Genomic DNA, 24,186 nt, shown 5'->3' with positions numbered 1-24,186 from the left:
CAGATGCAAGTCTATGTTTTCCAGGGTGGTCGTAGCTCATTTCTTGAGTAGCTCAAAAATGCAATTCAGACTCAGAGTCTGCCACCCCGATGTTTAGTACTTTACCTCACAGACAGTCCCACTGAAATCAGTGGAAGTACTTGCAGATTAAGGTACTATTCAATGCGAGGACGAGTAGCAGAGTCCAACCTAAACTGGTTATTCATGAGATAACTGAATGCTCTTTCTGCAAACATCTCCCTCTGAAAGACGAACATCCATGAGGCCAATCAAAAGTCCGCTGGAGTCATTGGGACACCTTATATTGACTTCAGTGGGTTTTGGATCATCCCCTGTATGTTTTAAAGCAATTACACAAATGGTTGCCATGAAAGTAAGAGCCCAACCGAGACCTTGGTTTTAGTGAGAGTACCCTTAGCACAGACCATGCAGTGGGATTCATTTGGGTGCTCTGGTGGATCCCTGTTGAAGTTAATAAGGCTCTGTACAGGTGCAAGGCCAACCCATGCGGCCTGACTGCAGGCTTGGGGCCCACCTGAGGAAGGGATCAGACCCAGACCCAGTAGTTTTAAAACCACTCTGTTGGAAAGTGTTTACTTAAAATGCTGAGACAAATAGTTCATTTTGCCCCTGTACTATGCAGAGTGGGACTGAAGGAAGAGGGACAGCTTTCAGGAGGGATCTAGTTAGGTGTGACACCAGAGGCTCCGGATTGTATGCTGGTAGCCCAGTGCTACCTGACAAACAGTGGCCTCTCTGCGTGTAAACACTGGTCTCTATGCATGTTCAATAAAAGTCTTTCTCCTGCAACTCCACCTGCCTGCTGCATCACTTAACAGCTAGCAAAACCACCACCAGCTCTTACACCAGTTTGAGTCACCCATTCCTAGAGATGTAACCCGAGAATCTTCCCTCTGCCATATTCGGACACAGGCATTGGCAGATACTGTCAGAAAGGACATCTGTATCTTTAATAAAACAATCACTGCTACAATTTAACATCAAGAATTAACATCGGTTTCCAGTAGTGCCACCAATGTGCTAGGCCCTGTACAAAAACAAAGGAAGCTATGTTCTCCACCCTGAAATCACTCCGCTTGAATTCTTCATAAGACAAGTGTTTTTTTACACACGGATTTAACTGTATATTATATCTTTAAAAAGTAGGACAAAGCCATAGTATTTTTCTCTTTTTATTTTACAGTTCACAATTAGAAACCTATCGATAAATTAAACAGTTCACCCTTCTGTTTGGGAGTTTCAAAACAACCCCTCCTCTTCCTAGTCGTGTTGCCAATGCCACATCATTCTGGAAAGATGGTTCGAAGTGCAATCCATCTAGGTAAGTGTAAATGAGAGGCAGAGCAGCAGAACTAGCCATCTGTTTTCAAGCCCCTTAAAGGTTTGCACGTGTTTTAGGAAATCAGCCAAAGGTAGAAACTTAACCGGCAGCAGGAAAAAAATTCCCTAAAAAATTTGGAATGGAAAATATACTGGACAGTTGGAAGCAAAATAATTTGAAAGACAACACATTATTTTATCAGTCTGAGAAGGTTACAAATGTAGAAAAGCATTTGAATGGGACTTTTAAAACCATGAGGCTGCCAGTTCATATTTTAAGGAACACTAGCAAACTGGAATGGCCCTTTTCATAGAATATCAGGATTGGAAGGGACCTCAGGAAGTCATCTAGCCCAACCCCCTGCTCAAAGCAGGACCAACCCCAACTAAATCATAGGAAGATACCTTAGGTAATGCTTTCTGAATTCAAAGCAGAATTATCAATTTAGGCCCTGATTAAGAAACACACTTAAGCATGTGCTTAACTTTAAGCGTGTGAGTATTCCCATTGACTTCAATGTTAAGCATGTGGTTAAATGCTTTGCTGGACGGGGGCAGCAGGTTTCCAATTTCTAAACATTAATTTGGCTCAGACTCCAAATATTGTCACCATTTCCAATATTTTCTTTTTATAACAACACATAAGAATGGCCCTACTGGGGCAGACCAAGGGTCCACCTAGCCCAGTGTTCTGTCTTCTGACAGTGGCCAATGCCAGATGCCCCAGAGGGAATGAACAGAACAGGTCATCATCAAGAGACCCATCCCCTGTCGCTCATTCCCAGCTTCTGGCAAACAGAGACTATCACAAATGTGGCACAAGTACATCTGTCAAAATGATGAGCTCCAGTTCCCAATGCATATAAATCCTTGGAAGAACACGAAGAGTTTTAAAGTTAAACCAAGCTGAATATCACAAGGGTGCTGTACAAAATCTGGGAGGGCAGCTTTCGAAAATGTCTCACTGCAATTATGCACTAATGCTGTGACCCTCCTTACCCCAGTGCCACAAATCTGAGCACAACAAGGGCTCCAGTATCTAGAAAAGCATGTGCCAATTGTCTTGAGCTCTGTTGGACTGTTGTTAGGGACAGCGTCTGTTAATCAAGGCCTCACTGGTGTCCCCTAATTCAGCACCCAGGGGAATGCTGCCCAAGTAACAACAACAACAAAAAAGGATGGCCGGAATGCCGCCCCTGGAATTGTGCCACCCCAAGCACGTGCTTGCTTTGCTGGTACCTAGAGCCGGGTCCTAGTTAAGTGGGACTTGAGTGGTGCATTTGCTTGTTTCATGTCCTCTGCACAGTGATGAATTTACCCTGCAATGAATTAAAAAGCCAAATCCAGAAACGGCTGAGTCAGCACTTGCCTTACCCAGGAGGGAGGGGGATGAGAAACCAGGAATGGAAAGAAAAAAAAAATAATGAACACACTTTTAAAGAGAAAAAAAAGTTATTTGTTTTTTCATTTATGCCAGCATTACTAATGTATGCATTACCAGCTATTCTGGCCATATCTGTCTACTGTTGCCAACTTTTGGCACAAGCAATTCTGTGTATCACAAGATGTAATTAATAATACTTAATAACAATACTTAGCACTTACATAGCGCTTTTCATATTCAAAGTGCTTTACAAAACAGATAATGAGTCCTCACAACACCCCTGTGAGGTAGGTAAGTATTATTATCCCCATTTTACAGATGGGGAAACTGAGGCAGAGAGGTTAAGTGACTTGCCCAAGGATAAAGAGGGAGTCAGAATTCAGGAGGTATTTGGCCTGATCCTGGTCTCTCGTACACTGATATAAACAAGGAGTAACACCCATAGATGGTGTAAAACTAGTGTACATGAAGATATCAAAATCAAGTCCCCTGACTCCCAGTCCTTGCTCAGGTCCCTTGACCAAACCTGCTCCACCTAATACAACAGGTTCACCACCAGAAATGCTACAGGAAATTGAGAGCACAGCAGAAGTGAAATCAGAATCTTAAGGCAACACATATTAACAGCTCCACAATTGCATATCAGGTTGGAGTGCACACCTATGGCTCTTTTATACCATTCTAACGGAGCCTAAACATGGGAGCAAAAGTAGTTTCGCAACTATAAGTGTAATCAGCTATGGGCCTTACTGTCCTCAGTCCTAAACCAGTGTAAATCAGGTGTAACTCAGCGGAATTACACCAGCATAAAACCGGTTATGAGAGCAGAATGAGGTTTTATGCAGAAGTCATGCATTCTGGACAGCTTCAGTATGGTTCACCCCTCTCTCTCTTCCCCCGCAACTCCAAAAGAATCTGATCGTATACCATTTCACAGTTTCAACATTTCCAACTCACTAGCTTTCAGCAATCAGCATTTAAACAGCACCATACAGCATTTCTAAGACTGTGTCAATACTTCCAAAAAGTGTCATTGCATGCAAATATCAAACATACAAAAACATCAAGAATGCTATGAGATGGTACAAAGGATATATATGATCACAAGAAGACCGTACACAATTTTATCTTACTTTTATTAAAAAGACCAAACAACTCACTCATACTTTAACTATGCCACTTATACGTTAGATCGTCATTCCCTAACCTGTGGAAATTCAGGTGCGTATCCCTCCATCTATCTACCTATCTAGAAAGAGAGAGAAACGGCAATCACACAGAGATACTTCTTCGGATCTGTCAGGCACAATTCATGTAAACAGGAAAGGAGTATTCTTTACACTTCTTCTGGCACTGTGGGATACAATGGGGAAGGGGAGTCACATGCGCCATTACTGACAAGGAAAATTAGCTTTGAATAGATGCAAGAGGAACAGAAATTAGATTGACTGATACACAATATACACCAAAAATCTGAAGCATTATGTATGTTGAAAAAGGTGGACAGCGGATGTCTTGTCTATTGTTTTGACTTTAGAAGAGAGGACTGGTATTAAGACAAATCCTTTGTTCTAAGTACAAAGGAAATCTCCTTCCAATGCATTAGTATGTCACAGCTGAACAGGGAGGAGGTGGAAATCACATCTGCCAAATGAAGTAGTTGGGACACCTCCAACAATAATACTTAAAAAACAGAGAAGAAAGTGACAGGTCATGTGCCATTTAATTCATTGCAACAATTCAAAGAATGCACAACAGCAGAAAGGAATCAGCAACCAAGTGATGCTTTGAAGTTGGCAAATATCTCATGACGCTTCACCTGTGTCTGTCTGGAGCATCAGCAAACAAGACCCAAACAAACTAAACTAAAAACCCAAACCAATCATATACAGTATTCCACTGATTTGCTTCCCTGCAGTGTTTTCAAATTACATTTACAGTAACAGTGAGGGGGAGAGATACCCAAGACCAATAGTAATTTTTTTTACTGGCTCAGCACCAGCTCAGAGAGAGAAAATGAAAATTAATTCTTCAAATGCGATCCTTGGCATCCAATTAAAATGTTGTCAACCAGCAGATGAAACCCTAAACTGCTGGAGGGTGTGAAGGGGGATTGATGCATGGTGCTGCTTGCATTCCTCTTCATTTGCTATGAAATCTGCTCTGTAGGCCTCATCTGAATATCTCCGATCTGGAAAAGACCAATAGGTGATTTTACAGTAGCACTGAAGCCCATTTTAAAAGGTTCGCAGTGTGCTAAACATAAACACGCTAAACATGAGTGAAACATAATAATGACAAACTGCAAATGAACACAATGCATATGACAAGATATAGATCCCTTCAGAGTTATTCAGCCACCAGTCATTAGGTTCTGTTAGTTTTTAATAACAGGTTTTTTTCTTTTAACCATGATTTTTTTCTTCTAACAGAATTACAGTGATTTTAATCTTAGTACACAGAAGAGAAAGAAGACAGCGTAAACTGATATTGGTTATAAATCCTCATGCTTCAGGGCATAAAGCAACTTCTACCGAATGAGAGTCAGGAAGGAACATTGCTCACAGCCAGGTTATTCTATAACCGCTTATAGCACAGATTCTTGCAACTTTCTCTGAAGCAAGTAGTGGCCACTGTCAGAGAGAGGACACTGGACTAAACGGGCCACTGTAATGATTCAGAAAGACCGCTCTTATATCCACATGTCTCATGCCCTGGCTTTACAGGAGCCCATGTAAAGATCTTGCTAGACATTTTTTTCATGTCCAAAGTCATCTGACATGTTTTCTTGCTTTCGTGGTATGGACTGATATCTACATGGGTCTCCACTCATTAATATTTTTTTCAGAGACTCTACAAATGTGGATTGTCGGGGGTTTGTCACTTCACATCAGCAAAGAGCTGAAACGCAGCAGAGAAGCAAACTATTTATTTATTTATTATATAGTGGGTGAAAAATATGTCTGGAAGCACAAAAGATTTGAAAACCCCTTTGGGACCCTCGATGAAGAGGCATAATGCGAGTACAAAATAGGTATCAGGCAGATTTCCTGAAGTGCTCAGCATCCAAAATCTGGCCATATAGCTGAGGAATGAGTGGAGTTTGTGCATAACACAGAGGGAGACATTCAAGTTATTTTCATGTCTGAGCCACAAATTCATTGTGATTTTAAAAGCAACTGAAAGTAAAAACTACTTCAAATGCAAATTTAATAGAGGCATAAAAGCAAGACAGCCAGGAGCAGAGGATCAGCTCTTCAGTGTCTAAGAACTATTGGATTTAGTTGTGGTGAGGTATTGGAAATTTGATACTTCACTCTGAATTCGCAGCTTGCAGGTGTCCTCACTGGTAACAGAACCTGTGCTCTTTAGCACTAAAAGCACAGGCTTCTGGAACTAAAGGAGCAGCAGCAGTAGTAGTCTGTTATCTTCTGTGTGGACCAGCCACTGGAGGGGAGCGGGTGCACCTAGGTGTCAGACCTGTTAACAGCCCATATGGCATCCTTGGGTGAAGTACTCAGTACCCCTTGGGAAGAGCTGAGGGACAGGAAGGATGGTTCAGTGGGTAGAATGCTAGCCCTGTAGGACACCTGCATTCAATTCCTGCTCCGCCACACGCATCCTCTGTGACCCTGGGCACTTAGCAAGATTGGGCCCTAAATTGGTGACTGGTAGAATCTGATCTAACCCCAAGAATGTCAGCAGGACATCAGGCGATGGGCAAGAGATGTCCATGTTCCTTCCATTTTATCTAGGTTCTAGAAGGAGTCCCAGATAACTTTTCTCTGGGGGCAGGAACTTTTTATCTTGTGGACGTACAGTCTTTAGCGGTTGGATCCTTGCAGTTTCAATGTTGCCACAAGGTACATGTAAACGAAAATGATCAATGTTAATCCCTAGGCCATGCTCTTCTGAGCACACAGCTGATATGGAGACTACAACGCTGATTAACAGATGTCAGATCTGCAAAATTCCCCTTTACTCTTTCAGTTACACACAACAGAGATGTCATTTTACATGAGCTGCAACTTACCTGTACATGAGGTGGAGCGCTTAGTACATATATGACAGCATTGGCCATATCTTCAGCTTTTAGACACTGGAAAGACAGAACCAATATTAGCCAAGACAAAGGATTACTTAGGAAAATATAACAGTAAAATTGCTCAGTTTTTAACAAACAACACTTAGTGCATTTCAAAAAGAAAAACAGACATGGGGAAAACTGCATAAACAATTTAACAAGGGAAGTGGATTGTTTTTATTTTTGCATCGGCTATTATTAATATTACTATTACAACAGTGCTTTGATGCATCAGCGGAGATTAGGCCCCCAGTGTGCTAGGTGCTGTACAAAAACACAGTGAGATAGGCGCTGTCCCAAAGAGCTTACAATCTAAATAGATGAGGCAGGCAAGACTCAGAAGGGAACCAGAAGCAGAGAGAGAAAGTGACTTGCCCAAGGTCACACAGCAGGGCAGCAGAAGAGTAGAAACTAGAACCTCGTTTTCCTGACTTCTAGTACCGTGTGCTCTCCACTACACCACTCTGCCACTCCCAGGAAGTGTATTTCACCTTTCTGGACCTCAGACACTATCCCTATGAGACATATTGCAAATACTTCTAGCAGATTTTCAGCCAGTGGCATAGTCATAATTTAATGCCTGCAAAGATGATTTTACCAGAGCAATAGATTTTCAGAACTGGGCTGTTTGCTAAGGAAAAATATATACTCTTCTCTCCCTGCCTTAGTCAGCGGCAGACTATTCAGTATCAAAGTTAAACATACTCTATGCACATCACTCACTTGTGCTGGCTTTTATGTTCCATACTGTGTATACACAAAAAAGGTACCATGATCTAACCAGCATAACTAGTGAGTTTGTGATGTGCAGAGAGTTTTCAAGCTGCCAAGGAAGACCTGCTCCCTAGGTTAGGCAAATTGTGATCACACACAATAGATTCTGGCAGGCTCAGGTTGGGTTTTAAGCTTGTTTTAATGGGATCTGTTTTATTTAGACACTTTCTTAATATATTTACAACCCAAAAGGCTGTTCAGAATAAAACTCCCAGTATAGTCATTGTGTTAAAGATAAAGGGACAAGTCCCAGGGTGTGTCCAAAAACACCTGGCCCAATAAGCAAAGGATAGCAGCAGCAGCAGAAACCACACATGGGAAAATCACCCTGGCAAGACTCCTCATTTCCCCCCTTAGAAAGGAGGTTTTGGGGTGAGCAAGGGATGTGGCCTGTGACAATGTGCATTACACAGATCCACTGGGCCAAAATCCTGCATAGGGTGGGGAGGAGAAGAATCAGACCATATCTGATACTCTTATCCTTGGCCTGGATTACAGCTCATGGCTTTACTTAGGGTCAGACCAATCAGTTGGGTTGAAGATTCCATCCCTCAGCCCCGATGTACTTCCTCACAGACCTAAACTTTCTGCCCTTTACCCAGGATGGAGACCTACATTCTGCTTTTGTAGTGGGGAAGAGGGGGCAATGTAACTAGGAGAGATATGGAAAAGCAACCTTTTAGCAGAAAGCTAGGGGTTTTATGAGGAATGGGGTGACACTCCAGACTTCATGGACAAACTGCGTAATAATTAGGAACATTAAAATTTCCAGACTGGATCAGTCCAGTGACCCATCTCCATACTGATGAGTACCAGCCATTTCAGAGGAAGGTACAAGAACCCTACATTTGTCAATTAAGGGATAATCTGCTCCCTTGGAAGGTTCCTTCCTGACTTCCATTAGTTTGAGGCTGGCTTGTGTCCTGAAGGGTTTATATTCCTCCTACAGCACTTCATTAAATAAATCAGATTTAAGATGAGCTCCAAAGGCAAGATGCTTAGTTTTTAAAAAATATTTTAAACCAACATCTCTACAAGAAGCTGGTTAGAGTCTGAATTTCCAAAACTGCAAGGTCGAACTTTCAGAAAGTGTAGTAGCTAATGGAGTACACATTCTCTCCAATAAGACACAAGTCACTTAAACCCACACAATGTTAAAAATTGGTTGATCTTTATACTTGGATGTTCTTCTTGTAAATAAGAAAATTTAAAAAAAAGACTGAGACATATTAAAATCTACAAGGTATATGTGGAGGTCAGTGGTTCAGTCTGAAGAGTCCAATCCTGCTGAGAACCTCCTAATGGGTCCTGAGTCCCTTCACCTCCCATTGATTTCAATGAGATTTGAGGGTGCTGAGCATTTTTCAGGAAGTGCTCAGTGACATGCAGACTTGGGGTCCTAAAAGATTATTAGTTAGAGAGAGATAATTAGCCATGCAATCAGTGTAAATGTACTCTGCATTAGTTTCTCAGTTCCCTACCCTAATGCTCTCGTAGGTTGCAGCAGCTCTTTCTGGATCATTATCGTGAAGTTTAAAAGCAAATCCAGTTTCCACCAGTCCTGGAGATATACACTGGAAAAGAACAGAGCACATCCTAATGGGATCTGTAACTCCCCTTTCATTAAAAAAAAAAAAAAAAAAGACAATTATGTTAAGAGAATAGATATTGACTTAAAGATCACTGAAGGGTATTACCATGGGGACCTCTGATAGATATCCCCTACCCCACAAAGAGAAGGTTCAGCACAGCAAATAACAAAATAACTTGCAACACAGTATAACTGCTGAATAAAATACCTTTGAGAGCCAAGCTTACTAAACAGTTCGAGCAAAGCTACTATCTGACTGGTATTATCCATTTTTAATATATTTCCCCTGCTTCCTCAGTAAGTTACTGCAGCTCAAAAAAGGCTATTCTCCCAACAGAATCCATATCTCCTGTCTCTTGGTCTGGTTCCCCATCCCTTTCTCAGAAGGGAAACTGAGGCACAGAAGGGCTAAGTGACTCGCCTGAGGTCATTCAGTGAGTTAGGGACAAAGTCAGCAGTAGAACACAGGTCTCATGACTCCCAGTGCGAGGCCTTGTCCATTCACATTTCTATACTTATCACTTCACTAACATGAATTAAGCCTCCTCAGACCCTGGTGAGGTAGATAAGAATTATTAACCCCATTTTACAGATGAGGGACCTATGGCATAGATAGGTTAAATTTCTACAAGCATCCTTAATTTTGGTTGCCTCAACTTTTGGGTGTTTAACTTGGACAAATTAGGTGCTGATTTTCAGTGTGTAGTATTCTGAAAACTGTTAAATCTGTACGCTGTCACTTTTAATTTCAGGGATTTTTCCTGGTCCTTCTTGCAGGTTAGGGAGGTTGGTAGGGGGTCATGTGATATGAGTCTAACAGCAGTCAGTCAGCATTCAGCTTAGAGTAAGGTTGGGTGAGTTGTGCCGCTCTGTTTTAGGGAGCTGTCTGCTTTCTCGCTCTCTTGTTTATTTGCGGCTCTTACGTGTTATTCTGAATTCTAAGAAATAAAGCAGTGTTACATGGCAACCTTGTGGTAACAGTTTTTATGTTTTTATCTAACTTCTCTCGGTGTGTGCCACGAAACATAACACAGTGGTTCTGAGAGCCTGTATCTTTGAGTAGTAGGTTCTCAACATCCCTTGAAAATCAGGCCTGAGATATCTCAAGTTTGGGTGCCCAGAAGCTGAGGCACACAGCAAGTCAGAGGCAGAGCCAGGAACAGGTCTTCAGCCCTCTGGTTTAGGAGTGCTACCCTCGCCCTCAAAAACATGACTCAAAAGATAAAACTTCCGACACACATCACGAGCGAGCATTCCACTGTTCATTACAACAGCCGAGAGAAAAACCACTCACTGTAGCTCGTATATGAGTCTTGGCTTCCCTAAGTTCTTGTCTTAGCCCCTCCGTCAATGCTGTAACCGCGTACTTGGTGGCACTGTAAAAATGAACAACTGACTGGGGTACGACACTGTGACCGTTCATGCTGAGAAGAGAACAGAAAGAAAGGGGGTGATGTGGGGGAGAGCAGGGAACAGCCTGAGACGTCCCAAACAGGAACCAGCACCCCAAAGAGGGATGGGGGGGAACAACCTACCTATCCGACATGGATGAGTACATATGGAATTTCCCCCTTTCCCGCTAATGGGCTGTGAATAGTGGAGGAGCATAGTCAACTATAAAATGAAATGGGGGGAATCATGTATGCTGAGATTTTTTTTTTTTCTTTTAACACCATTGATTTCTAGAACTAGTTGAAAAGTTCGGAATTTTTTTTTTTGAAGGGGTGGGGGCAACATTTTTATGACAATCTTTCTGGCTTTTGACAGGAGTGGTCAGAATGTTGAAAACATTTGAAATTTTCAATGAAAATGTTCCAAGTTTTTAACCAGCTCTACTGAAGTTCCCCAAAACAAATTAAAAAGAAAGTTCAGACCCATCCCAAAGACCGAGCTCCTAGGGCTTCAATATGGGATAACACTAAGGCTCTGTCTACACTGGGAGCGTTAACCAGAGGTAGCTGGTCAGTGGTGTAGCCACACCAGAGAGTCAACAAGAAAAAAAAAAAAGCTAAAAGCTGTGATTTGTACTGGTGCTATATGGCTGGATAGACACCAATGGTTGTAACCAGGAAAAATCTCCAGTAAACAAAGCCCGAGTTTATTAGAAGGTGAGAGGAATGTTTGTAATTGTAGGTACAAACAGAATAGGACAACATACAGGGCCCAGCATCAGTTGAAGTCAATATTAGTACCAGACATGGGATTGTATCATGCCAGTGCAGAGGGCCAATAAAATGTGTAAACCCTACATCGTGGCTGTGAATGGAGTCCCCCTTCCCAGACGGCTTCTCCATGCTACCCCTACATTTGCCAGCTCAGTGGGCAGCGAAGAGTCTGGGCCAGGGAAGAGACCAGAAGATCCATGTGTTTGTGCAGATTCTTAAGTGGGTCAGCTGTGGTCTCTGCCTGTACCTTGGTCCTGGGCTAGAGGAGTGAATTTCATCTTCCCAAACCCAAAACTTCACCCACACAGAGCTCCATCATTCAGGCTTTACATGAATGAATGTTGTCCATGAACTGCCAGCGTGGGCGCCTGGGAGAGAAGAGGGCTCATTGATAGCCTGTGTCCCGATACCGCGTGCACAGTGGCACAAGCAGCAGCCTTATCTGGAAAAGGAGAAGCTGTGAAGTGCTACAGTACAGGCCCATTACTAGAGCATGAAACAATGTGGGACTAGTCAGCAACACATACTGGCAACCTGCTGCATGAATCTTTGGTATCGAAAACAGAAAGGCCCAAAAACACAGATGCACAGAAAAACTCCCAGTGAGATACAGAGACTTCCAGAGACAAGCAGCAGGGGAGACAGGGATGGATAGCTTTGCACTGTAAAGCAACAAAAGAAAACAGCGAAGAAAGCCAACCCACAGCAAATTAGGGTTATTTTCAGTGACAGCCACAATCCAGTCTCTCACCTGTTAATGTTAATAATGTGGCCATCATCAATGTTTCTCTCCTTCATGGACCGATAGACCTCCCGGGTGCAGATACTTACGGCCATAACGTTTACCTGAAATAGCAGGGAAAAAATGAAGATTAAAGCCCATTGCAGTGATCAGGGATTTCATGCTCATCCTTGTATGCTTGGGATAAACTCTGCCTTGACTTACACCCCATGTAACCACACTGCAGCCAAAGAAATGGGTTTTGCTTAAATATACTAACACACACTTTAAAACAGGTCATGGAGGGAAATGTGGCTGGAACTAGCGTTGGTGACTTGCAAAGAATCCACAGCCACCTGGGACTTCACAGTTCTCACTACAATTCAACCACTACCATTCAGAACTTAGCAGGATAGAAGTCTGATCCTTCAGCTTCAAAGCACAGGTTCTTACAACTTGAGATAAAAAAGACCTGCCATTAGCTGTCACCAGTATAGGTCCTCAGATAAATGCCAGGCAGTTCTGATTCCACCCTGTAGAGTGCAGTGGTGATATATACACCCTAGCCAGTTCGTTACAGTATCTATAGGACTTGTAAAGTTTGATACCATAACAACAACATCATTCATTTTAGGGGATTAAATTCTCTAGGCTTTGTCTAAGCCAGTATGAATTTGATTTAATTGTTTTAAAAGAAAGTGAGAGGAAACTCGTGTTTGGTTGGTTTTGAGTTACGGGAAAGTGAAAACTATGTTTTCTCATTGTGAGTTCTTTGAGGCAGGGACTGACTTTTTATTCCGTGTTTGTATGACACCAAGCACAGTGGGATCCTGGTTCATGACTGGAGCTCCTCACGGCTACCACAATTAAAATAAATAAATTAAATAATAATAATAAATAATAATAGTAAAAAAAATTTTTTTTTACTACACATTGGCTGAGCATATAAACACTACCTGGGCATTTAGCCAGCACAATGCCATCACACTGGGAACTTGAGGCTGAGATCCCCACATACCAGGTTAAAAATTTACCTTGGTTATGTGGGAGGTCTCTAGAGGTCTCACCAAAGTTGCCCTGTATTCCAGGGCTGGAGTAAAGCCCAGAATAGGCAGGGTATTTCAAATCTATTTGATTTCACAGTTAGCAAGGTCAAGGAAGTGTGAATGGATTGTTTCAATCCAAATCTTAAACAAACAACCAAAAAAAAAAAAACCTTTGCGATACAGATCTTGGCTTTTAGTAGCACAAAAAGCCTCCATGAACACCAATGCTGCTCCCCGTGAAGCCGTAAAGTTGTGAGTATAATGGCCTCAGATTCTTATCTGATGTAAATCAGCATTATTCCACTGAAGTCAATGGAGCTGTGCCAGCTTACATTAGCTGGGGATCTGGCAGCTTGCCTCTCTATTAGGCTATTTGAAGGAGCAAGGACAGGGGGGACGGGGGGACATTTCTGCACTGTTTAATGTAGAGGGCTAAAATCATCATGATCTTGCAACACAGAGCGCTTTACAACATGCAGTTACGTTTGGGGAGGATGCCAAAAGTTAACGTTTTACCATCAGGAAAAAAAACCAAAAACCCCACCCACCACATTACGAATCTTATTAACGGCGCTACTTTAGTGACAAGTGTAGGGAAATCTATCCGTAGCATCAAAGAGCCTCCACGCCTCAGCTGGACAAAGGTGAAGAAGCAGCTGCCAGGATTCATTTTGCTTGTCCTGAGGCTCGCAATCATCTCAAGTAGTCGAAGCCTCTCCAGGAGAACGTGTTAGATCTACTGGCAAAATCTGCCAGCGTCAGAGCTACCAGTTTCACGGGCCTCTGTGAAAATGTGCCTTACACGGTACTGTATTGTCGCTTTGCATACACGCACAGCAGAGGTATAGTCAAACAAACTGCAAAAAGCACCCCCGGTCAATGAAGAACTGTCAAAAGACCCAGAGAGCCAGGACTTTTCACCCAACCCTGCACCGTGCAAGAGTTACTGAAAGTGGTAGTATGCATACTAGAATCTTTTGCCTCTGGGCTGGAACGTAGCCCACATGGAGTGGATGGAAGGTTCTGCTTGAATTCGTGGCTGTAAAGGTCAGTGGGTAAAACGTGAAGGCGCTGTTCAAAGATTACTGTGTAAAATAAGGTGTGTACACAACACAGGACTCCAGATGCTCCTGAGCAGAATGTAGAAGGCTGAGCAGACTTTAGTCCGGTCTCATTTAGAGCACAATATTATAAACAAGCTGGGAGAATAGAGGGGAGAATGGAAATCTCATAAACCGGAGGAAAGGAGATGGAAGATTTTTAAGAGCAGGTTAGATACACACTTATCAGGGATAGTCTAGATAACACTTAGTCCTGCTTTGAGTGCAGGGGACTGGACTAGATGACCTCTCAAGGTCCCTTCCAGTCCTACTATTCTACGAAAAGAGAGGAAGGATAGTCCTGTGGTGAAAGCACCATACTGGGGCCTAGACACTCAAAGGTATCTAGGTTCCTATTTCAGTGAGAGTTAGGCACCTAAATACCTTTGAGAAATTGAACCTGAGTCTTTGGGCTGGTGTGGATGGGCATGACAGGTGGGACTACAGCCCTGCCTCCTAACCCTTTCCCTTTGGAGGAGCTTAGCCCTGAGTGTCCCCTATACAGCTAAGGCTATAACTATGACCAGCCTCTGCACTGAGGATGCAGGCTCTTTGCATCCTCCCCCACTTGGGCACTCTTGCAGGGGGCAGCCATAAATCACGCCATTAAAGTTTCAAGGCCTACCAGACATTGCACAAGGTGGTGGCTCTTGCGGAGTTTGAAAGCCTAGATCTCTGATTTGGTGTTAAACGTTAACCTTTGGTTATCTGTTTTCTGGGCATAAACCTGGCTGCTAGAAGCCTCTCTGTGCCAGGAGATGCAGGGATTGTTCTCCAGGTATGGTGTGTGTGCGCTCCTATCCCAAAGCCACCACCTTGTGATAATGCAGAGCCATCCCATGACTCGTTGGGCGTTGAGATTTGGGGTGAGATTTTCAAAACCCCACTGGGTTTTATATCCCTAAATCATATAAGTGCTTTTGAACCCTTCCCCCCATCCCCACCCCCGGTTCACACCCTAGCCGGGAGCTGCATTGTACATGTGGAGACGAGCCATGCTGAGGAAGCAAACATTGTTTTCATTCTGCCTGTGATTTTATGAGCTAGATCTTTAGCTGGTGTAAAATCGGCACAGCTCCATCAAAGTGAACAGAGCAACGCTGATTAACACCAGCTGAGGACCTGCTCCAACACATGTAAAACCTTTCCTATTTTTGATCAGAGGGATTGTTGCCTTTGATCCATCTTGCCCGGGATCAGCCAGTTCTCATTTCTGACCTTTTCAATTTCTCCGCTACTTTCTGGCTCTACCTGGAGTGATTCAAAGAAAAGAAACTCAATAAAGAGATATTGGAAAAGTTGGTAATTTGCTGGGAGTCCCAAAATAGAATCAGCTGAGCAATATCCTACCAATATACCTCTCCTCTCTCAGCAATGGATTGGCAAGAGGCCATTTTTCTGCCCATCCAGCTGGAGACAAAGTACCTTAATAGGAAACAGAATCAGGGGGAAATTCAGACAAAACCATGCTGTAATACCAGCCAAATCGGAGGTCCTTCTCGAGATTCTGGCCAATGTCAATGAGAGTGCATCCGACCAAGGACTGATAAAAATCTCAGAGTTTGTTTCCCAGTTGCTCCATTCTTGCACTTAGGGGAAGGGCACAAGGGTGGCTTTAAACCACCTTTGTAAGCCCCATATGCTGGGGTCCTGCAGGAGCCTGGCTAGCCCCTGCCTTGAGACTGCTCGAATGTAGCCCTCTGTGAGCCCCGGGACACAAAGAATAGCCATAATGCAGTATGCATCCGTGATGCCCCCGACGTCCCCCTACACCAGGGGCTGGAGCCAGGGGCTCTCTCCACACCATTCAAAGGAGCTCCTCTGTACAAGGGGCATTTTGTGGATACTTTCAGGCTAGGGAATATTTCCACTCATTTTAAGGCCCCTTTATGGGGCCAGAGTGGCATAAAATTCACACTCATGCACTGTGAATTTGTTAAATGCCAACAGCTTGCTCAGTGCTTTAGAGGACACAAAGCGGATGTGGTCCATGCCCTAAGAAGCCTGCAGTCAGGGGCGCGGAGGGAATAAACAACAGACAACAGTTCAGGTGACGAGGATCTGGAATCCTGCAGCAGAGCATTAGGGGCTGTAATAAATAAATGATAGCACATCTTCGGCTGGTGAAGCTACAGGAACAAGTTTCAAGGAAGAAACATGGGAAGAGGGATCGTTAAAAGTCAAAGTCAGTCTCAAAAGCTCATAAATGATGTAAAGAAAGAAGGAACAATTTAAAAACCCTTCCAGTAGATTTAAGGCCATAAATGTCTCCTAATGAAGGGATCTACGGTTATTTGGGGATTTTTTTTCCCCTCTCCTTCAGCACAGCTGGACTTTGAAATGCTTCCGTAACACCCTTCAAAATAAAAGCGTTCTCTAATGCTTTTCTTCCTGCAGAACATTTGAAGAAATTCTCTACGTACTATTCAGAGCACTGCGAAGACCCAATGGCCCATGAAAGGAGCTGGCAGCCTCCGTTTCAAGAAACTCTTGAAAAGTTTTGGAAAGTGCATCAGAACCAGACCAGACAGATGTTGATTAGAGGCACACATGTGGCACTCAGTAAGCATATCCCTCTGATGCATATGTAGTTAGAGAGAGACAGCAAAAGCCCCACTAACAGACCGAAAGTTATACTCAGCTACAGTGTGTTCAGAGAGTGAGATTTCCAAGCTGTGAAAAGGGGACTATTCAGAGAGGAAGAAAAATCCAGAGCTATTTTTAATGGCATTTTCAATGTTTACTAGCAGGTTAAAAGTCATGAGCCAGGTTCAGTAAAGCTGCTCAGATCAGGATGGCTTATAGCACACGGGGACCTGTGGTTTCCATGGACTTTCCCTCCAGATTGAAAGTGCCACTGAAACTGGGTTCATTAGACACAAGTTAGGTTCAGCTCTCAGCTGCTGGCAAGCTTTCAATAAAGCCGTCATTTGGATAATATTTGGACATCCCGGTTTATCACAGGCGGCATAACATCACCCTGACAATTAATGCCACAGCTAGGTCAAAGCAGACACACACGGGTATGTTGTCTGCACACAATGAGCAGAACATACATTTCCAGAATGGAGGACTCTCTTTGTCATTTCCCATAACTTAAAATTAGAAAAAATAAAGTTTCCAGAAGAGGGAGAGAGAACAGAAAGTATCTTTCATGCTGTAAGATCCCAAATCACCTCACAACCCTGCCTCCACTGCAGATGGACTTCTGACCTTTAAAGGCACAGTGTGGTACAGAAAACAGAACCATAAATACATGCACTTATTGTTAATATTACAGTAGTATCTCCAGCTAAGATTCTGGTCCCATTATGCTAGGTACTGTATGTACATATCATAGAAGACTGTTTTTGTAAATAATGTGATAGAATTTCACAATTTCCTAGTACGGCACGTGAAATCGGCTCAGTGGTATCCAGCTCTAACCAGATTTTGAACGGAAAATAAAGTAATAAAGACCAGAAAAAAAGGAATGCTATAGCTTATTAGGCTGAGGGGCGGCTGACTACGGACCTGAGCAAGCAAGATTTAAGCTAACTTGGGGTATGTTGGCTCAGGCTGCAATCACACCCAGTGGCTGCAGTCTAGACATACCCTTATGTGAGTGGACATTTGATACAACTACGTGGTAATGACTCCCTGAGTGTGCAGGGATAGGACCATTCTCTAGGGCTCCTGGAATCAGCATGCCACAGATTCCAGGTCACCAATATTACACACAGACCAGGAGAGAACATTCTATCACATGAAATCTATTAATCAGCCGTGGGTTATAGATACATCAGCCACTTCCAAGGAGACCTTTGGAGCATTTGTCTACTATAAAGGGGACCTCCGTGTTGAAGAAGTGTGACACAATCACGACAAAGTGCAAATCTACATGAAATTAAAAGCTTTTGTATTTTGGTACCAAGTCAAAAAAAAAAAAAAAAGGGGGCTCATGTACTGGATTTGTCATATTTTTGTTTGGGGGGAGGATGATTTGGAGAGGGGGCTGCTTGAAAATAGGTCCTTTTTTTCAATTAAAATGAAAACGAGGCCATTCCCAAGTTAAAAATAATGGGAGCTCAGCACCTCTGAAAATCAGTCCCAAGGTAAAATATAATCCAGTTAAAATTCAGAATTAAACAGTGATGCAGTATTGCAGACCCCAGTAATATCACAATCCATAGTTTGGAATCCATGTAACACAAAATGACGAAGCATAGTTTTGGCAAGAAAAAGCAGAATAGTCCACAAGTGGCAAAGCCACAAGAAAGCAAACTGTGGTCTTTGCCTTCACGAAAGAGGACAGCAACGGCAGACCTATCCATGTAATGAAGTCATCCTGCAGGTATGTAGCAGACTCTCCTGGAATGCTGCCACTTCTGTAGCCCAGTGGGCTAGTTTGCCTTTATTTACTGCTTTGCATTATATTCTGATTTGCATTAGATTTAGCAGTAATGCAAGAAACCTACAGGCCTGTATCCTGTAAGACATTAGCTTCAGCAAGTTAGCATAAGGCTAAGACCTGTGACCCTGTGAACTTTGAACAGATAAACTTTGCACAGATAAATGCCCCAACCGAAAACCCCAAGTATTTGGGGAGTTTAAGGGGAAGTTCTGACCACAGATAAATAATTTAACTACAGAAGTGTCCTGGCAACGAACTGACGTACATAACAGGTACATGAGATACATTTAAGGCTGGCCTGCTTACTTGCCTATATATCTTTTCTTATACGTTTCTTATGGGTTTGATTATTTGTTTTATTATAATAGGTTTATATTAGTGTATATTTTGGCTGTAACATAAGGTACCTGCAAACCACATCCTGTATGTTGAGCTAAGGCAAAGTTAGCATACATATGGTTTGGGACCTTTCACTAGATAAATGGTGATGAACTAAAGCATATGGTTCATATATGGCTGCAACCTTTAACATAAAGAATGCATTGAAGTAGGTTGGCATAGGGGCTTTCCTAAGTTCATACCCTTTTAAACTTAACAGGTACACCACCACTTGGAACTTGGAAAGAGCCAAAATAACCAGTTAGGACAGAAATAACAAATGTGATACCTAACCACAAAAGGGCCATGGTAACGAACAGACGTATACGATAATAAGTTAGGATCATTGATAAACTAACCTGTAGGAAAAAGACACTCCAACATCAGTAAGGTGAGGAAATACAAATAAGGAGAAGGGAAAAATTCCCTACTGAACATGCATCAAACATAGCGGCAACAGCATAATGTATTATAAAAGCCTAAGGGGGGTAGGAGAGAGAGATTTAGTCCTTGGGAGGTGCCACAATGATGGCCACTGATGAAGATGAGGAAGGTGATGGTGATGAGGAAGACGATGGCTAACGTTTCAGGCTGTTCTACAAGGGATGGTGTGAGTATATGGGTGTGCAGATGTACATGCTGTCGTATTTCTATCTATCTTCCTAAGTTGGGGTGTTTGTGACCGTGCTAAATATATTAATAAACTATATTTGTAAAGATAAGAGAGTTCCTATAGTGTGTGTATTGCAACTGTGTACATCAGGGTTCCCAACTGTATAATAATTTAAATAATACTGGGCATGATCTTGGGGCAAGAATCTGGCAGCCCCCAAAGTGATAACTGGGGATTCTAAAGTAATCAATATAATTAATACATAATCTAAAGATCAGGCAACACTTCTAGGGTGGAACACAGCAGTTGTTTAACAGCACACAGCAACAGTGCTCAATTGAGATGGTGAACCTCTGTGAGGGGTGGAGATTTTGCAACACTTCTAAGACTATTTGTTAGGCTGTGCCTTCACATTTGCCAATCTTTTTCCCATGAAATTTATACCCATGTTTCACCCCCTGCCAGAAAGTGATCTCATTTAAAACCAAAACTGATGTTTCTTGGTAAAGAGAAGCCTGTGATGAGTACTATATTGGGGCAAAATAATCACTCCCCACCCCAAACTAGGCCAGGATCAGTGGATGCCTACAGCATATCAAGATAGAGAGGCGGGTCGATTGGCTAGGACACTGGGTTGTGACTGAAACTGGGTTTGATCTCTGGCTCAGCCACACCCTGCCTGGGTGACCGTGGGTAAGACACTATCTACCTAATGCCTCTGTTCCCCATGTGGAGACAACAGAATTTTCTACCTCACAGGAGTGGCCTGAAGATAAAATCCATGAATGACTGTGAGGTGCCCAGATACTAGAGTGATGAGGGCCAGATAAATACCTAGGTAGACATACCACAGTGTATTTTTTAATTAGGATGTCCTCTCACCATCCCTGCTCCTTATTTCCCCATTGTCTCTTTGTATTTGGTTTTCACTCCACCTGGTCTCTGCTCCATTTTTTGCCCTATTTTTTCCGGTGGAGAGTTCCCTCCCTTTCTGCTCCCTTTTCCCCCAATCTGTGCCCTACTCTAATCACTCCTACATTCCAGATGGTTCAAGAATCAGGCAAAACACATTTTCCCACCCCTAGCACCCAGCCAGCAGGCGACACTTGTCTCTGCATCCAAACGCTTGGTCATGGCAAAGACTCGCTTCTCTCTGTCCAGCCCATCATAGTTCCCATTGTCTCGTGGGCAAACTACTCACATCTATCATCATCCTCCAACCCTCCGTTTTCCCAGACAGCAGGGGCTCGGGGCGAGCCAAGCCAGCATTGTTGATGCACACATCAACCCCTTGATGTAGAGTCTTGATTGCAGAGAACATAGATAGGATCTCCTCTTCATTGGACAGATCGCACTTATAGGGAATTAGGATGCCAGGGTATCCCGCACTCTGGCATTCTGCTGCCAATTTCTAGAGAAAGAAAAAAGGAAGGAAGAGAAAAGCAATCAGAATCCCTTTCCCTGGGAAAGGCCCAACTGATCAGCTGTGCACTTCATTTCTGCCAGCAAGTACTTTCGTCATTAGTTTGTATTACAGCAGCACCTAACAGCTCCAACCAAGATCAAAGCCCCACTGCGCTAGACCTGTATAAATGCATAGTACGGGACAGTCGCTGCCCCGAAGAACTTGCAGTCTAAATAGGAGAGACAGACAATGGGAACAGAGGCACAGACGGGGAAGTGACTCACTCAAGGTCACAGAGCCAGGAACAGAACCCAAATTCCAGCGTGGTACCCTATCCACTGGACCACGCTGCCTCTGCAGATAAGGCTGCCAGAATCTCCTGTTCTGATTACTAAAATTATGGTCCTTGACCCTTGATTTTAAAACGTCTTCGCAGAAAGGGACTAAGGCTAGGTCTACACTACAAGCTACACTACTGTAGCTATGCCACTGAGGCACAGTAGTGTAGACACTTGCTCTAGCGATGGAAGGGGGGTTTCAGTCACTGTAGTAAATCCACGTCCTCGAGAGGTAGTAGTTGGGAGAATTCATCCATCATCCCATCGACCAAGCCATGTCTAAATCGGGGCTTAGTTTAGTTTAACTACATCTCTCCAAGATGTGATTTTTTCATACTCCTGAGCAATGTAGCTACATCAGCCTAAGTTTTAGGTGTAAACCAGGTCTCAGACTTGGCAAGAGGAGGCCTGATCTTATGTGTAGCATAGGCTGTCTTGCTAATTGCCTGTCACTTGCACATTACATTTGCTCATCCAGCTCCACAGAGCTTATCCTCTTGGGTTGGATGCTATAAATGTCACAGACATAACTACTCAAAACTGAATTCCCCTTGGTTTGCATTTGTAAGGCCAGATCCTTAGCTGGCGTAAATCAGCATCATTCCACTGAAGTGAATGGAGTTACATTGATTTACACTAGCTGACAATCTGGCCCCATGCTGTCTAATGTGTGTGCTGGATTGTAGTATTTTACAGTAAGAAGATCACCTCTGCACCTGGCAGATTTTTTAAATATCAGCCATTTCCAAGAAGCTTGAATAAATTGAACCAGGGCACAGCATGGACTGTGTTCTCAGAACCATTAAAGGATTTATATAAAGTTCAGTCTTGGCCCTTATGACTCTTCACTGAAGTCATTTTTTAAACACTTAAATGTGTTTATTATTCAGATCACTTAATTCAGCCGCCTTGCATGGTGCACATAATTGTCAACCTCTACATTTATAATAAAGAACAACAAAAAGCAAAATTTGTCCACTGAGCCACTGGGCAGTAACTCAAACAAAACATATGCTCTTATCAAATAATCCCCCCAAAAACACCCAAAGGAGAGAAAGCCTTGTAAAACAGATAGCTTTGCCTTCTGTCCTGAAGATGGTCAGCAAATTTAGGGCCCGATCCAGTACTGTAAACCATGGGAGCCTTTCCATTTACTTCAATGGGAATTGGATCAGGCCTGGGGAGGAATGAATTCAAGTCAAAGGTCCTCCAAACACACCAATCCAGCACTGTTAGCTTGAGCTTTCCATTGATTTCAATAGGACTTAAGTATGTACTTAAAGTTAAGCACATGTTTAGGTCTTAGCTGCATCAGGGACTTGGTTTAAGCTGACTGGCTTCCATACAAGTACTTTTCAGCGCCATCCGCACTACAGCGTATGCACCATGAAACACTGATTTAGATCCACCGAGGGTCTGAGGTCTTGGCACACCCCAAAATGTACAGTAACAGAGCCCACGCCTGGAGGTGACTTGCTGTTGATTTAAGTTTCATTCATGTGGTTTAACTAGCCAAAATAAATTACAAAGCACCAGCTCTTGAAGGAATCTTCCTAAAGGGCACTTAGGTTTGGGAGGACTGGCCTGTCTGCTGCCCAAAAGGAAGTGATCGAGGTAAAGGTCTAAGGATCAGATCCAGCAGCCACTGACGTCAATGGAAAGACTCCCCTGGATGTGAGTGGGCACTGGATCAGGCATTAGCATTGCTGTGCAAGAATGATTCCCAGGCTAGTGATCCAGCCCTGATCGTCCAAGGTGACTTACTGTGACAGACGTAAAGGGTACCATATATAATAATATATATTATTAGTATTAATAATAATACAAATAATTAAATTGATCAATTATTATTAAATAATTAATCATAATAAATATTACCCTTCCCTTACCAAGTGATATATTCAAAGGGGTTAGCTCTACAAAATGGACTAAAACGTATCATTAATGCTTTTAGGTCATTCTGACCTCCTGTATATCAGAGGCCACTAAACCACCCATACTCAACCCAACAACCAGAGTTAGACCAAAGTACTGTATTACGGCCTTCGGTGACTAAACTATTGTACGCCCAACCTCGCTCTTCCCAGTTGAACTGAGGTGTTTGTTTTATAAACCAGTCTTTGCAGTAACAAGTAATTTAAACAACAACTAAAAGGCAAGCAAAAACCATGCCTGGCTTCTGGTGAGTCCTGTAGAGGACAGGGTCTGAGTGAAATTCACTCTCAAAAATACAGACGCAGAGCTTTGCTAATGCAAGCAGCAGGAGGGGATGAGTGATTTAAATTGAGCTCTCCGCAACAATCAGTTTGTCAAAGAAGCATCAGTGGAACATCGACATGAAAAGAACTAGCTCATTTTTAAAAGACACGGGGTGAAATAAATTCTGGCCCACTGAAGGCAATGGCAAAGCTCCCATTGATTTCAATGAAACCAGGATTTCCCCCACCGTGTGTACATTTTGGGAACTAGTTACCTTGACATTGTCTTTTAAAATTAATATATAAGACAGAGTGAAAGCGTACCAGAGTTCACACATTGCCTTCTTGGAATATAAATACTCAGTTGGAATGTTAAACAACAACATATACCATATAAAGAGTTCCTTTCTTTGGGGGGAAAAAATTAAAAACCAAATCAGTAAATGAAACTGGATTCTCTTAACTGTTCCCCTTCCTTTTCCATAAAATATGAGGGTTACAGTTGGTTCACATTTTTCAAAATTCACCTTTTTGATTACATTTTCCATTGAAATATCTATTTTTGCCCAAGAGGGTTAGAGGGGGAGGGAGAAATCACAACAAAATGTGATTCTCTCTCCCCTACTCATTTTCTGATTAGCTCCAGTCAGAATTT

At 42.8% G+C, this 24,186-nt stretch overlaps 1 protein-coding gene across 2 annotated transcripts in view; it reads right to left on the bottom strand.

Annotated features, from left to right (window-relative positions):
• Nucleotides 1-1,177: 1,177 nt before the first annotated feature.
• Nucleotides 1,178-24,186, bottom strand: part of DHRS11 (dehydrogenase/reductase 11) — a 66,673-nt gene continuing 43,664 nt past the window's right edge. For both annotated transcript variants that reach the window (XM_048824235.2, XM_048824236.2), the window contains exons 2-7: nt 20,792-21,001; nt 12,091-12,185; nt 10,469-10,598; nt 9,065-9,157; nt 6,759-6,824; nt 1,178-4,916 (exon numbers count right to left, since the gene is read on the bottom strand). In XM_048824235.2, coding sequence (XP_048680192.1) covers nt 4,875-4,916; nt 6,759-6,824; nt 9,065-9,157; nt 10,469-10,598; nt 12,091-12,185; nt 20,792-21,001 — 636 coding nt within the window. In that variant the 3' untranslated portion in view covers nt 1,178-4,874. The remainder of the gene's footprint in view (nt 4,917-6,758; nt 6,825-9,064; nt 9,158-10,468; nt 10,599-12,090; nt 12,186-20,791; nt 21,002-24,186) is intronic.

The sequence above is a fragment of the Caretta caretta genome, chromosome 17 (assembly GCF_965140235.1).
Source record: "Caretta caretta isolate rCarCar2 chromosome 17, rCarCar1.hap1, whole genome shotgun sequence".
Taxonomy (NCBI): domain Eukaryota; kingdom Metazoa; phylum Chordata; order Testudines; family Cheloniidae; genus Caretta; species Caretta caretta.
Note: the sequence above shows the minus strand (reverse complement) of the source record. Positions and strands in the feature narration are given on the sequence as shown.